General features: G+C 48.1%; 1 protein-coding gene across 3 annotated transcripts in view; it reads right to left on the reverse strand.

The window, feature by feature from the left end:
• SLC7A5 (solute carrier family 7 member 5) overlaps positions 1 to 17179 on the reverse strand; it is a 147230-nt gene that overhangs the window by 66264 nt on the left and 63787 nt on the right. For all 3 annotated transcript variants that reach the window (XM_068128800.2, XM_068128801.2, XM_068128799.2), the window contains exons 4-5: positions 7749 to 7854; positions 7358 to 7402 (exon numbers count right to left, since the gene is read on the reverse strand). In XM_068128800.2, coding sequence (XP_067984901.2) covers positions 7358 to 7402; positions 7749 to 7854 — 151 coding nt within the window. The remainder of the gene's footprint in view (positions 1 to 7357; positions 7403 to 7748; positions 7855 to 17179) is intronic.

Below are 17179 nucleotides of genomic sequence, written 5' to 3' on the forward strand. Positions count from 1 at the left end.
TGTATACATGTTTTTTTTTGATGAGGCTGTCCTCGGGGTCTTTTGAGTCATCGGGGTGATTCGAGTCCTCAGGGTATTTTGGGTCCTCTGGTTCTTCATGTATTTCAGGGTCTTTAGGGTATTTTTTAGTCTTGGTGGTCTTAAGGGTCTTGGGGAGGGGTTTAAAGGTTCTTCAAAGGTCCAATGGGTCTCAGCAATTCAAAGTGTCAAAAGGTACATTCCAATAGGACATAATTAATAGATCGGATGCCACTGACTTCAAACAGTACATAATTAATAGATATTGTCGCACGGACGGCTGTGAAGACAGAGCGTCCACGGATGGAATCGAGCTTACCGAGGCGACAATCAATTGATGGCGGATCATACACGAGAAGGGGGGTTTGGGGCAATGCCGCGGCTTACCTGACGGCCCTGCGCAGTCTTCACCTGCAAATTAATAACTCAAACCAAAAGCGGAGTTGCTGTACAAAAATACGCGGCTTTATTGCCGGACTCCGATAACAAAGAACGCGCCAGTAACTAAATATCCTAAATCGGGACGTCCCCACATCAGACTTCAACTACACACAGATGGAAGGATAAAGAAAATAAATCGTCGAAAAATGTATGTGGATGCTGTAGTGAAATCGTATTCGTACTAATGCTGAACCCAGGTGATGATCGTTGCTCGCTGACACCGCTAGGGGCGCGGCTATAAGACCCGCTGCGGTCGGTGCTCAGGGGGACTTCTCCTGTGACATGTTACATCTAGTGGACTCGCTAACGGTACGCCTGCATAGAATATTAAGCTTGCTTGCATTGAATGTTATGAATGGACCCATGTGATGCCAAACCTTATTCCTATTGCATTTCCTGTATTTACAGAATGATGTCATGGTCTTAATGGAATTAAACCAACAGATGGACTAAAGTTGTGGACCCGATTGGTTTTTCACAACACTTAATTCCATTAACGATCTACCGACATGGCGGGCAAGACGCTGTTGGTCACACAATTCTGCGCCGACCCGCAAGCCTCGGATGGTGGATTGCAACTGAAGCACTGGCTGAAAACGTTGGAGAACCATTTCGCTGAGCCTGAGACCGAGCTGACGGCTGTCGCGAAGCTAGCAATGCTGCACTCCAAAGTCGACTACAAGGTGTACAACAGTATTGCACAATGTGCGACGTACGACCTCGCTATTGCGGAGCTCAAACGATTGTACATAAAGGAAAAGAGCCCGGTGTATGCTCGGCATTTGCTATTAACGTGACGCCAGCAACCCAACGAGCCGATGGATCACTATGCCCAGGAGCTCCGGCAACTCCTGCTGGACAGCACCCGGGAGCCACGGACTCACGAGCAGGCTCAGGATGACCTTCTCCTAGACGCCTTCGTCGCCGGGGTCTCCTCTCAGGACCTAAGGCTCAAACTCCTGGAGAAGACCGACCTGACCTTCACGGCGGCACTCGAGCAAGGAAAGGTACACACTGAAGCGCGGTTGCAGTCGAACGCCTATGATCGCACGCGCCTCTTGGCGGGAACCTTGCTACACGCACAGCCGGAGAGTGCTACCGCCGAGGGAGCGGAACTCCAGGATGCTTCGGAGGAGGATCCGGTCCTGATGGCTGCCGCTAAGACCAGACCCAGGGCCTTACGCGGAGCCACTTGCTACTTCTGTGGGGGACAACGACATCTCCGGACAGTGTGTCCGGCTCGGGACGCCATATGCCATTTGTGCTCGCAAAAGGGGCACTACGCAAAAGTGTGCCGGAAAACCTTGAATGGGCTCATTGCGGAGCCTATGAGCCGAGCTCGGAACACGGCGCCTTACCCGGCTTTGAAGGACAGGGTCCCTCCTTGCGGGCCCCTGGTCGCTCAATCGACCTTGGCGAGAGTCACCGAACAGCCACAACAGTCTCATCCTCAATCGGGCATGGCACATGCGTCCTTGACCAGACTCCGGGCCACGCGAGGGGCTTTGGAGCCTCGCCAAGCCCCAGCGGTACGTTCTCGTCGTGTCTCTCAAGAGCGTACAGCGTCCACTGGCGGCGACACGAGTTCGGTACCAACTACGGTGGCCCTCACCCGTCAAACGGCGATTTCGAATACTACGGAGGCCCATACCCGTCAAACGGCGATTTCGGATACTACGGAGGCCCATACTCAAACGGCGATTTTGAATCGCAAAGCACCGGAATGCATGGGAAAGCTCTGACGGCTTTAACGGATTCCCCATGAACAACGAATACTCCGGCAACGACCGCAAAACTGCAGATTGCATGGGAACACACCCTGACAACTTATACGAGACTCCCCGGGCACCCTCTGACGCCCGAAAAACTGCCGCTGGCATAGGATCCGCCCGCGAGGCTCGGCCGACCCACTCGGGAGGTTCGGTCCCACTCCCAGCAGGCTCGTCCGGCCTGGCTCAAGCCCTTATTCCCCTCATGGTCGAGGGCCATTGTGTGCGGGCCTTGGTGGATACAGGGTCTACGGATAGTTTTATCGACCAGCGACTAGTGCACAGGCATGGTTGGCAGGTCTTGAGGTCTACGAGACGGATCTTCATGGCTTCCCAGGGACTTCGACTCAGCACGAAGGGGGAATGCCGATTGAAACTCGTGATAATGGGACGGGTTTTCCCAGATGTACACCTTATGGTCTTACCTGCTTTATGTGCTGATATTCTATTAGGACACGATTTTCTTAAGCGACATGGACGTCTGGAAATGGAGTTTGGTGGGCCTGACACGCTTGTTGTGGGGGCTGACGCGCTTGCTGTGTGTGCCCTAGCGAAAATGGAAATCCAGCCGCTTTCGCTGTTCCCCAATCTAACCTCCGACTGTACCCCTGTAGCTGTAAAATCACGGCGCTACTCTCGAGCAGACATGCAATTCATTGCGGACGAAACGGCTCAGCTCTTGAAAGACGGTATCATAGAACCTAGCCGGTCGCCGTGGCGAGCCCAGGTCTTGGTGGTGTGAAGCGATGCACACCGCAGACGCATGGTAATCGACTATTCCCAAACGATTAACCGCTTTACACAGCTGGATGCCTACCCCCTTCCGGGGATGGACGCGCTGGTGCGACAGGTGGCTCAGTACTCGGTCTACAGCACTCTCGATCTCCGTAGTGCGTACCATCAGATCCCCATCTCTAGGGCAGATCGTATCTATACCGCATTTGAGTCGGGGCAACGGTTGTACCAGTTTACTCGATTGCCTTTTGGGGTAACGAACGCCTGTTTCCAGAGGGCCATGGATGACCTCATTGCAAGGGAGAACTTAACCGATGTTTTCGTCTACCTAGACAATCTTACGGTTTGTGGGTATGACCAAGGGCACCATGATGCTAATCTGAAGCGCTTCCTCGAGGTCGCGCAGAGGTATCACTTAACCATGAACGAGGATAAGTGTCAATACTCTCTACGCAAGATAGATCATCTGGGGTACACCGTGACCCATGGCTCTGTCGCTCCAGATAAGGAGCGTCTGCGACCTTTGCTCGACATGGCCCCTCCCTGCGATCGGGCATCCCTGAAGCGCGACCTCGGGCTATTCGCCCATTACTCAAAATAGGTCCAAAATTTCTCCGCGAAACTTCGCCCCCTTGTGGCCTGCGACACATTCCCTCTGCGTCCGGCCGCATTGGCGGCCTTTGGAGGCCTTAAGGCCGACATCGCCAGTGCCGCTGTGGCGACGATCGACGAGAGCGGATCTTTCGTCCTCGAAAGTGATGCCTCGGATCAGGCCATCGCGGCAACCCTCTCCCAAGGAGGGCGTCCGGTGGCTTTTTCACTGACTCTTACCTCCGCTGAGCGGAGACATTCATCTGTCGAAAAGGAAGCGTATGCGATCGTCGAGTCTATTCGGCGATGGCGCCCGTACTTACTCGGGCGATGTTTCCAAATCATCACGGACCAGCAAAGTGTTGCGTTCATGTACGACACATTACACGCCCAGCGCATTAAGAATGAGAAAATCACTTGCTGGCGTATAGAGCTTGCCGACTTCTGCTACACTATCAAATACCGCCCGGGGAAGGATAACCAGGCCGCCGACGCCTTATCGAGACCGGCTACGTGCGTGGGTATCACCACTTTGGAGGGCCTACGCGTGCTGCATGCCACTGCGGGGCATCCGGGCGTAACGCGTTTCGCTCATTTTGTGCGGCGTGGCAATCTACCATACTCGATTGACGATATCTGCCGTATCTGTCGCGACTGCGCTATATGCGCGGAAATCAAACCGCGTTTCTATAACCCACCCATGGGGACTCTGGTTAGGGCTACGAGGCCGTGGGAACGCTTGGCGATGGATTTCAAGGGCCCATTGCCGGTGTCGAGTAACTCTCGCTATCTGCTCACTATCGTCGATGAGTACTCGCGATTTCCCTTCGCTTATACGTGCGTGGACATGACTGCTGCCACGGTAATGCGATGCTTACAGAATTTGTTCTCTATGTTCGGGTACCCGCCCTATGTGCATACTGACCGGGGTGCGGTCTTCTTGTCTCAGGAGGTGCGAGGCTATCTGCTCCAAAATAACATCGCTTCTAGTTACACCACGCCGTACAGACCCCAGGCAAATGGGCAGATCGAACGCTTCAACGGGATTATATGGAGGGCCGTCATGCTCAACCTCCAGACCCTCGGCCGGGGCCTCAATAAATGGGCTTGGTCGCTACCTGCGGCGTTGAACTTGATCAGGGCTCCACTGTGTACGGCCACCAACCAGACTCCCCACGAGAGACTTTTCCACCACCCCAGGAGCACGGGGTGTATAGGTCTTTACCCAGTTGGCTCGCTGAGCCCGGGCCGGCCTACCTCAAACGGGCGGTTCGCACGAGCAAGTACGACCCCTTAGTGGACAAAGTGCAGATACTCCAGGCTAATCCTGAGCATGCTCGTGTGATGACGGCTGATGGACGTGAGACCACTGTCTCCGTACGTCATCTTGCCCCATGTGGGATCGCCGACCCTTGTAGGGAATCGGACGAACCGATCGAACCAATCTATGAGACGATGGACTCTTCCGACGCTTCCGTCGCTGAAAGTCTGCCGACCCTCCCTTCGCCGCATCTACCCGTGCCCGAAGGCTTGGCGGTACCCCCTTCGTCACCTGACTCCGGTAGCTCCTCCGACGCCGGGGTCTCTGGGATACGTGATGCCGTACCCGGGGAATTTCGGACGCGTGCTGGCAGAGAAATTCGCCGCCCGGACCGGTACGGTGGGTCGACTGATACCATGTTCCACACCCTGTTAATGCTGACGCTCGCTCGATTCTAGCCGCTCTGCAGTGTAATTCTAACAGTGAGGAGAATGTAGTGAAATCGTATTCGTACTAATGCTGAACCCAGGTGATGATCGTTGCTCGCTGACACAGCTAGGGGCGCGGCTATAAGACCCGCTGCGGTCGGTGCTCAGGGGGACTTCTCCTGTGACATGTTACATCAAGTGGACTCGCTAACGGTACGCCTGCATAGAATATTAAGCTTGTTTGCATTGAATGTTATGAATGGACCCATGTGATGCCAAACCTTATTCCGATTGCATTTCCTGTATTTACAGAATGATGTCATGGTCTTAATGGAATTAAACCAACAGATGGACTAAAGTTGTGGACCCAATTGGTTTTTCACAACAGATGCATCTTATCTGTCTGCAGTGTCGGGTCGATCAGGCTCCGTCGGACGCGGCTCTGGTCAGCGCGAACCGCCCGGCCCCGTTTGCTGGCATTCCACACGCACCTCACCCCTCCCCCAAACCCTCCCGTTGACCAGGACTCTCGCGCCAAGCGAGCAATGGTCTCCCGGCTGCTGCAGCTCGTACGCTCGCCGTTCGCACGTGAACGCCGGGGAAGAGAATCGTCGGCGCTCCAACGTCTTTCGAAGCGAAACTCCAAAACGGGAACGAAAAGCAAGGGCAGAAGGGAGGTCCAAACAGGAAGGCAGCCAACAGGAGAAGGACAAAGGGGAGAGCTCAATCAGATAGTCCAGAGCAAGAGGGCCAAGGGAAGAGAGGAAAATGCCGGCGAGCGAGAGGTTTTACTCGCCGTCACGTGACGTCAGCCCTCCTCTCCCCCAACCAGCACGGTGCCCCTCGACTTCTCATCACGTTGGTGTCCTCTCATTGGCCGAGCGCTGTTTGCCCTTCGTGTCATGCCATCCGTCGGTGGCCATTCAGTCTGCCGCTTCCTTCCACCAATCAGTGGCCAGCTGATGTGGCTGGCTGCGGGCTTCCTGCCTGTTCTTCCTGCAAGTCTTATTGTGGTGGAGGGAAATTAATTAATGTGCGCAGCTAAGGGCCTAGCTAAGTGTCTGTGGTGCGGTGCCAAAAGGGGCAACAGGATAACGACAGGGGGATGACATACAAGGGAATTTTACCCATAGCCCCTGAATTAATTAGCATGCCCCGCCCCCTCGTAACAGACAAATATCCAACTTGTCCGACATCCGGGCTACCGGTCCCTGACTTATTGTACATCGAGATGGTTCTTCGATCACGATCATCGGAGCACCTACCTATGCAGATCTACCTGGATCTAGATATTCCCCCCTACCCCAAATTCATAACAATACATTGAAAACTCACATGGCTGGAGAAGATAATATAGTAGAGTTTCGTCTTCTTCAAACAACAACTTCTGGTTGCCAGACCGTAAGACCAATCATGTTGAATTTTTAAACACGTGTTCCGTTTTATGTCTACGACATTACTTTGAAGCTTCACACGATCAATGAAGTGGTTGAAGAGACATAATTTTTTTTTAAAGATTTTCGCTCAATCCAATATAGCCACCAAACCATATGACGCATGAATTGTTCATGGACGCCATGTTATCCCGAAGGCATGGGGAACATGTGTGAAGTTTCCATTCGATCTGTTCTGCCGTTCTGGAGGAGTGGCTTTTTGAAGGTTTATTCTTCAAAAAAAATCATAGCCGCCATACCATGTGATTTATGACATCATGATCGTGGAACTTTTTGTTTGTCCTGGGTATGCGATCATGCATGCAATGTTTCACCCCGATCTGTTTAGCCGTTTTGGAGAAAAAGGGTTTTTGGTGGTTTTTTATGTTAAAAAAGAAATATGGCAACCGAACCACATGAGCGATGATGACATCACTATTTTTGTTTTCTCCACCAATTTATCCCGAGAGGATTCTCAAGGAATTTCATCTTAGCTATGGTGAAAATTTCCTGTCAATCAGACCAACGATTTCAGAGAAAAGCATACTTATTCTGCAGACAAACAAACGGACTGAAATGCAATACCCTCTCCTCTGGTGAGGGTAAAAAAAAAAAAAATTGTCTCAACCGGCCTACAAATTAATACTCAAAACAAGGAAATAAGGAGCAGGGCCACCTTACTTGAATGGCTCGATCATCTCTTCGGTCACAAAATTCAGGTAATTCCTGAAAGAGCAAAACAGTAAATAAACAAACATTCATAACCATGCAACATTATCTGCATAATATTTTTAACGTTCAAAGCAACGAACTGTACGAATGCTGTGTTAACTCCGCTGACTATTCAGTTCCTTTGGTGGTGCACGAGCAATTTTACTTTTAATTTCCAGCTCGGGATTGTATTCCTATTCACAATGGAACAAAGCTCGACTTCGACCCAAACGCAAGATTACCCAACATGAGAGCGACATGTCAAAGAACACAACAGAAACCCTCTTCTACGTCCACACAGCACAATGACAAGCCGTCGGTACTCGGGTGCAAGCGGCTCGGCACGAGTGAACAACCTCACCAGCCTCCGTAAGCAAAAAGACCACTGTACAAGGACAGCACAATGCTCCCGACTTCTGCATGTGTATTGTCGAAGGAGTTCTCTGGCCGTAGGTACACGATGTCACCTGCAATGAATTATATGTTATTGTAGAGGCAACAACAACAATAATAAATAAATAAATAACAATAATACTGCAAACACTTTAGGTTTAACCAGTTTTAAAGTATTCTTTACATTTACCAAAGGTGGATAGAGGTTATGTTTTCACCAGTCTGTCTGTGCATGGCATATCAAAAAGTTGTGGACGGATTTGGAAGAAATTTGATGGACAGGTTAGGTGTGTGACAAGGACGAAATGATTCGATTTTGATTAAAGGGGAACCCAAACTCTCAGAACACCTCGACGCTAATCTATCCCTTGATATCCTGTAAATAGGTGTCAATTTATTAAGTGGTTAATTTTGTGATTAAAAATCGAGATCTTTTTATTCACGCTTAGCTGTGACGTCACTATAAGTCGACTGCCATGTCCGTATTGTCTACGGGTTACATCGCGGTACGATATAGATGAAACGGAGAATAATTTTCGATTTTCCACAAATATGCCTAGTCGGTGCGTCCTTGGTTTGGTTATATAGCAACACATACAAACAGAGATCGTTTCATGCAAACCAATGACTGAAAGACCCTAAGTTTGCCAGAAAGTGGACAAGGGTTGGTCGAATTACCCAAGTGTTGATTGGGCCTAAAATGTTCTTTTTCATGCTTGGAACAATTTACAGAACACCGTTTTGAAACAAGAGATGGCTAGATCTTGTGGTTATCCACCATGATCAACAGAGGATATCCCTGCCCTCAAAAGCGGAAGAAACAGCAGTCACTAAAAACTGTAACACCATCTTTACCGAGCTACCAGCACATGTACACAGGTGATTTGAACAGTGAATCGAACAACTCTGTTGGCCTGCTGGCATCCGATCTCACCTCGCCACCACACCACACCACATCACACCACCTCCCCCCCTCCACCACCTCCCCCCACCACCACTCCATTGGGGGCAGAACATCAACACAGCACGGTCACAACACAACAAATATCATTTGTGCCAAGTTTGGTCACAATCCCTTCAGCGGTTTCGGAGAAGTTGCAAGTGTTTACGGACTGACGGACGACGCACCATCGCATAAGCTACCCTGAACCTCGTTCCAGGTGAACTAAAAATAATTCCCATCAAATTGTACTGGAATTTATGATTTTCAATGGATTTCAGAAAGAAAAAAAAATTGCATTTGGGTTCCCCAGTAATATGTGGATGCAGATCCAGCCTATCAGTGGGATACAAAATGTAAAATGTTCAGCCTGGCAGAGGTATGCAATCTACCAAGTGCCATTCTAGTCTTCTTGTTTCCAAATGCACTGCAAATGGAACTTTAATGAAAATCAACCATTTACTCTGCTTCTTCTTTTGAGTAGACAGGCCAGCTCAGACATAGCACACACGCATTTCAGCCGTCCACTCTGGGTTTGATTTCAAACCTGACAATAAACAGTCATCCTGGTGCCTTGGACGTTCAGCAACGAATCAATGAGTGGTTTGTGCCGTGCCATCCATTGAAAGAGATTCTACGCTGGATGTCCTTTCTGCTAGCGGACCTGAAAGATCAAAGTTTCTTTTGCAAATAGTGGTGGATTGGGGTGTCAGCACACTGGCCAAATTCCACTGCAAATTTGGCAGGGTAACCCGAGTCACATGCAGGCGCTACTACCAAGAGACGAGTTACCCAAACGGTGCAAAAACACACGCTCATTTAGAAAGCTACCAACCTGGCCCACTCTGAGCGCAACACAGACCCCATTTACAAGTGATGCCAGTGCACACATTGTGGTCAAATAGTAATGTCTTCAGAGGAACTTCGGATGAGGAACTAAAATAACACGTTTTTTCTATGGATATCAAATTCAGGTTGAGATGGTTTGGTCATGTGTTGAGGAAGGATGAAAGTGACTGGTTGAGAAGAGTGATGGAAATGAATGTAGAAGGAAGTAGAGGACGGGGAAGACCGAGAAAGACTTGGCTAAAGATGGTGGAAGAAGAAATGCGGGCCAGGGGGTTAACAAGGAGAGATGCAGAAAATAGGGCAAAATGGAGAAGATTGTCATGGGGACCGCAAGGCTAACCCCCACTCTTGCAGGGAAAATGGCCTTAAAATGCATGTTGTTGTTGTTGTTTGTTTCTATGGATATCAAAGGAAGCAAGTCAATAATCCTGTTTGTTCACCCAAATATGGTAGACGTTATACAAGACACTTGATCAAAATAAGTTAAACCCGAGTCAAATGGAGAATTCCCAGCACGCATCACATGATCCACAAATGATACTGAACACATGGCTTTGGAGAAGCATCGGGCTTGATCGAAAGCACCATGAACCAGTCATGTGTTATTCAAAGCAATAACATCTGCATCAGTTTACAGTTTGAATACATAAATTAATAAAGCCAACTAAAGGATTTCAAAAATAATATCAGAAGAAATGGATGTGTATAAATTATAGGGTGTAAAGGTTTGATGATGCATGCATCGCCAGACACTCGTCCGTTCTTGCAAACTCTCGCCTGTGGGAGCCAATAGCAACTTCCAACCTTAATCCTCTTCAGAAGCTGCATTCCTCATGGGATTTTGCAGTATTTATATGACTAATGAGGCCAATGCTATCCCTAATTAGCCTCTACCCAACGATCACAAACTATGACCTGAATTTTGCTGGAACAAGCCACACATTCCTCCTGTGCATGTAGCATGCAATCACTGCAAGATTCCAAAAAAAATAAAAAAAATAAAAAGAGAGAAAGGCTACAGGGAAGTCGATGGCATGCCATCGCAGATCCTAACACTTCCCACCGAAAGCAACGTTCAATTCGAACGGCACTCCGTAGAGAGTATACATCCGCCAGTTGAACAGTCTACATTTTGTAACCCAGAGTAGACCAGAAAAATCACAATACAGAATCACATTTAATCAAAATCATCCGTCCACAACTTTTTGAGATATCCTGCTATGTATCGTTTTTGTCCCCATCTCCTTATGGTGAAGAATCACTTAATAATTATACTAACCGGAACCGGATCTTTACCAAAATTTAATCGATTCTTCCTCGTCTTGTTTGGCTAACAAGGTTCCGTGCACAGACCTGTGCTCTTGCGGAGGATGTGAAAATGTTTCACTTTCACCAGATCAACCTGAACGCAATGAAATTGACACTTCTGACTCCGAGGATGAATTGCAGCTTGTTCTTGTCTTTCATGCACTTCACAAAAGCAATGACTACTGGATTTTTCTGTTAAATTATATATATGTATATATATATATATATATATATATACATACATATATATATATATATATTGTTACGGATCCGGGGGACGGCACTCCTGTTAGCAATCCCCTTGTCCCCTTGGGGGGGGGGGGGAGGGGGTTAATCCCCTTGTCCTGTTAAGCTGGCCGTCCGACCGGTCCTGGGGGTATGACGTCACTTCCGGTCGATGGTAAATAGGGTTGTAAGTCCAATTTGTCTTAATACCTAAGTACTACCACCGGCCGTAAGCGAGGAAATACTCCCACCGCAGCATGATTGGATTGCGCCGAGCGATACGATCTGCGACTCGGGCCGTTATCAAGAGACTAAACTCGCCTATAAAGCGTTTGGCCAAAATCGCGCCACAGGTATTCAATGGGAAGAAGGGACTAAAGCGATCGGGGGAAAGAAGAAACCAAAGTAAAGGAATACCAGATATTTATTAACTATATACAAAACCAAAGAAGAAACGAAAGGTAATGTATAGTGAAGAAGAAGAAGACACAGGGCAGCCTTAAGCAGTCTTATACTATTCCCCAGTACAGGACAACAAACATACTCACACGACAGGGAATGGCAGGCAGGAATGGCTGGAAGGAATGAGAAGGCCCAGGCAAACGGTAGGCGTCGAGGTCCGGCTCCAGGAGTCGACTCGCGTCGTGGCGGGAAAACCCTGGCAGGCAGCGAGCGCGTATCGTTCACCGCGAGCGGACATTGCATATAGCGATGGGACTGGGATGCGCCGTATATAATAAATGGCTCGTGTCAACGCTCTCTCTCTCTTGAACCAGATGGGGGAGACGCCAGTTCGTCGCGCACTCCAGGTCCTTCTCTTCTCATCTGTACCTTCTCACTCGTCTCTCTCGTACCTTCTCACCCGACTCTCTCGTACCTTCTCACCCGACTCTCTCAAGCAGTCCCTCGCAGCCGCTTTTATTGCGCATGGAATCAAGCCGCGGGCTCTGATGACACGCCTACCGGTTGGCTCACCGCGGCGCTGGTTGGCTGGCAAAGGGCTCGCCGACTCCACCTCTGCTGACGAGTCGACGTGCCACACCTTGTTCTTGCGGCCCCGCCCCCTTCTTCCTTGGCTTGAGACCGCGTGCGCAATGGCAGTTTGGGGCCAACAACCGAATCAAGGCAAGGAGCAGCAAACGCCGCCCGACTGCTACTTTGTAGCGCGGGTGAGACGATTGGGGAAATTGAAAGGGGCCTATCTTATTTGATTCATGCAACGCAGATTCAACTATTGGGAACAGATCCTTAACTGAAACACACAATAATGAAATAACTACTGAGAGGTCCTATAGTTCGCTACGTGTTGTACATGGACTAACTAGGGTGCGATCTTTAACAAGCCAATTGATGGGGATATTTACAGGGGAACATTTATAAGAGAAACATTTACTAATATTTACTAGTGAAGGTTCTAAAAACCGTAACAATATATATATATATATATATATATATATATATATATATATATATATATATATATATATATATATATATATATATATATTAGGGTGGTGCTCAAAATAATTTTTTTTAAATATTTACTGGGACATGGCTTTATGTTGTTCCTTTTGTTCCAAAATGAAAAGACACCAAATATGAAAGCAATCTGATTTTATTTAGGGGTGCCACATCAGCCTTCAAACTAAAGGTGTGTACAAAACTTTTCTATATATGGATCGAAAGCAAAACCAGAAGTGTGTTTTATGAAAATCCACCCTCCACTCACTTTCTTTGTATTCTAGCAAACACAAGTTAGAATAGCTGCACAAGTAGCACTATATTGCTATGAAAACTCAAATTCAATGATAACAATCCAAATGTTCAGTTCATAAAATGAAGAGACACCATATCACATAATATTAAAAAACCCAAATATAATGAGAAATGTAACTCCTATTTCTGGGCCTGTTTCACCACTGTTGCCTTCTTGGCATCGGGGTACATCTTCCTGTGAGCAGCAACAACTTGGAGCAGAGCTTGCTTTTGCTCTTCATCCTTTGTAAGGAGCTTATTGTAGTCTTGTATCAATGCGACACCCCTTTCTGCCCTGTCGTTCACCACGACTAAGCCACTGGCGGCTTTCTTTGCTTCCTGAAAGCTGGTTTCTTGCTCCCATGAACCAGGATCCTTATCCATCCAATCAGTTGGGGTCCCTAGGATGCTGAAGAAATGCTTGGTGTGTTTTGTTATGAGGCCAGCGATTGACAGGGCGGTTCCTCGTTTGATAGCTGGTCTCTTTGGAGAGGGGTTTTCACCGTCATTTTTCAATGCTTCAATCATATTGATCTTGCTTTCTTTGTCAATTCTGGTGTCAAAGAATGCAAATGCCACTAGTACTGGGCTCATGTACCACGTGTGGCGGCCAAGTGCCTTCAAGGCTGCCTGAGCCATCTTCTGATTGATTTGTTCAAACTTTTCCAACTTCTTGAAGAGGTTAATGTCATTCAGGGGAGCCTCAATAGCTTGTGGAGCCCGAAACCAAGCCTGTACATACACAAGGCAGACAAAAATGTTGAAGGCTCGGAGTTCTCTCGCCTCTCGAAGTGTCAAGTGGAACTCTGACCGAAACATGAACACCTGTAGTGAATATAGTGCTTTTGCCATCCATCTGGCTCTGTGCATTGCTCCTGGAGCCATGATCCGGATTCCACGAGGTGGGATTCTTCCCATGTAGATGACAGTCAGTTCTAGGAGTTCACGATAATCATCTCGTGGCTGCTGATCTTTCAAACACACAAGAACGTTTTTGCTTCCAACACAGTGTCTACAGATCCCATTGAAGCCTTCCTCTCTGAGAATTGATCGTGAAGAAACTTCCTGTCCTCGGGGTTGGTGATTATGGCCTCCGAATCTGCATGCCTAAGATCAAACGTCTTCTCCAAGGAGGCCTTGAAGGATGCTTCCTTTTTCTGTTGGGTCGCACCACCCCGCTTTGCACCTTTTTGGAGGCTCCTCCATTCTTCATATAGCCTCTCCAAACGATGGATGCAGTGCTGCTTCGTCGTTGTAGGTAGGTGAGCTTTTTCCCAGAACTTCACAACTTCTTCAATGGTGAGGGTTGCACTCTCCCGGGCAGTGCGATTCTCCTTCTTCAGGTGATGGAAAAACAGGACAAGAGATTGATGCACAGTCGGGAGCTTGGCACCTTTGATGGCATCTCCAGAAGTGGACCCAATGAGATACACATTATCCTGAGCCCGAGTTTTCAATGAAACGCTGGTACTAGCACATGCCATATCTGCAAAATAAGCAAGAATGTGGGTAAAATCCTGTTAATTCTTACTCCACAGGGTCACTCTCTACAAAAGAGCCACAGTCAATAAGTTAGGCCTACATATTACACACTAAAAAAGCGTACCCCTGACCCCGGAAACCTGTGCAAAACATGCATGAAAATTGCCCAGATAGTGATCATAGGAAGTCTCAAAACTGTATGTATAATATATTGTATATATATAATGTATAATGTGTATTTATGTATATTTATTATTTAATGTATATTTACTATATATTTATTTTTAATATTATATTTAATGTATATATATAATTATGTATTTATTTTGTGTATATACAGCCCAAAAAATGGGAATTCCTATTTTTGCATGGGGGAAAATTCATCACTGATGTGGTACCCCTAAATATTATTGGATTCCATTCAAATTTGGTGTGGTTTCCTTTGACACCAAAAGGAACAAAAATAGACCATGTCCCGGAGAAACTCTGCATTTTGATTTTTTGAAGCCCACCCTAATATATATATACAGTGGAACCTTGACTTACGAGTGCACCAACTTACGAGTTTTCCGAGATACGAGCCGTCGCTCGGGCGGTTTATTGCTTTGAGATGCGAGCCGAGATCTGAGTTACGAGCTTACGCCACCCGCCACCAGGTGGGTTCCGGTCACGTGGTTATCTTGCCGTGCAAGCATATCTGCCGTATATCGCTGCTGTTTTGTTTTCGCAAGTTGGTTATTTTGGAGCTTACGCCAGCCGCCACCAGGTGGGTTCCGGTCACGTGGTTATCTTGCCGTGCAAGCATTTCTGCCGTATATCGCTGTGTTTTGTTTTCGCATTTTGGTTATTTTGGAGCTTACGCCAGCCGCCACCAGGTGGGTTCCGGTCACGTGGTTATCTTGCCGTGCAAGCATATCTGCCGTATATCGCTGCTGTTTTGTTTTCGCATGTTGGTTATTTTGGAGCTTACGCCAGCCGCCACCAGGTGGGTTCCGGTCACGTGGTTATCTTGCCGTGCAAGCATATCTGCCGTATATCGCTGCTGTTTTGTTTTCGCATGTTGGTTATTTTGGAAAATTTCTTAGTTTTAACCATGGGTCCTAAGTATTTGAGTGCCAAGGGCAGTACTGAGAAGAAGAAGAGGATGATGTGCTTGGATATAAAACACGCAATCGTAGAAAAACATGAGCGAGGTGTGCGTGTTGTCGACTTGGTGAGGCAGATGTGAAGGCAGCTGAAGATTTTATTATAACTTTTGCCGAACTGATAGAAGCCGAACGATACATCCCCCAGCAAATCTTCAACTGTGACGAGACAGGGCTCTTCTGGAAAAAGATGCCGAGGAGGACGTATATAACGGCAGAGGAGAAGAGCATGCCAGGCCACAACTTGTTCAGAGTGCCGGCGATAGCTCGCCTTCTCTTTGTGGAAGACACGGTGAGATCCTTAACATCCAACAACTAATGGGACGCAAACGGGGCGCCCAGTTTAGCGGTACACACATTGATGAATCACCCTGCCTGTGAAACACCGACATGACAGGTTATAGCTGGGTCGGGATTCAAACCCAGGCTGGACAGTTTAGAGTCAAGTGTGCGTACCTCCAGTCCAGGCCATCCTGCCAACTTGTATGCTGCATACAGGTGAAATATAAAGCGCGAGATATTTTTATATATACTGCATATTTAAAAAAAAATTGGTGTGGTTTTTGGCGGGCTGGAACGGATTAATAGCATTTCAATGCATTTTAATGGGGAAATTTGATTTGAGAAACGAGCAAATTGAGTTACGAGCTCGGTCACAGAACGAATTAAACTCGTAAGTCAAGGTTCCACTGTATATATATATATATATATATATATATATATATATATATATATATATATATATATATATATTGTTACGGACGCGGTTTAGATGTTATTTACCGAGCGGTGGTATTGCCGCGACCTAACAGTTCCCCCGATTCTTCCCCAACTCACCCGATTCACCCAGACGTTGACCAAATCGCGCTATGCCAAATCAATGATGGAAAGGACACGACGACTGGAAAAGAGGAAACGACGCAAGGGGTACAGTTCTCAAGACCTCCGGAGGAGGGTATAATTACAGTGGTGGAGAAAAGGGGGTAGATTACACGGCAGAGTGAGGTAAAAGACAGAAGAGATGGGCACTTAAATACAATCTTATCTATTCCCGGACAGACCACAGACAAACGGAACAAGGCTGACTTACACAGGGATTGATGGCAGGGAGGGACAGGTAGTTTGATGGCACAAGGTGCACCTTGGCTCGGGGACAGGATAAAGCACGGTCCAGTCCAGAAGATGCGGGGAGGCCTCACAGCGCTCGGAGGTGGTCTTGCTTGCTCCAAGCTCAGCGCGCATCTGACGTCACCTCCCTCTCCCTGCGCATGCTCAGCGGGGAGTGACACGCCCTCGGCTGGTTGGCTCCGCCCCACTGGGGCCGGTCCGCCGCTTCCATTGGGTGCGGGGGTTACCGGGCTCCGCCCTTGACGAGGAGCTGACAGGGAGCCCCTATTTGGTAACCCCGTCGAGCACATGTTCGATGGCGGCTCGTTGGGAAGGCCTGATGCCCTCCCAACACCCCCTACCAACCAAGCCGGAGTGAGGACGCGCACTTCCCGCGCCCGCCGCTGCCGTTGTTGTTGTTGTTGTTGTTGTTGTTGCTGAACCGTGAGGAAGAGCTGCGGGGAGGTATCGGGAGGTCCTAAACTTCCTAACGGTGCCATACAATCACATTCTGGTGCAACGAAGGGTCAGAATTAATGGAAACGAGTCCTTAACTGACAGACTAAGAATTAACTAGCAAGATGTCCT

The sequence above is a fragment of the Myxine glutinosa genome, chromosome 9 (genome assembly GCF_964187855.1).
Source record: "Myxine glutinosa chromosome 9, kmMyxGlut1.1, whole genome shotgun sequence".
NCBI classification, from domain to species: Eukaryota; Metazoa; Chordata; class Myxini; order Myxiniformes; family Myxinidae; genus Myxine; species Myxine glutinosa.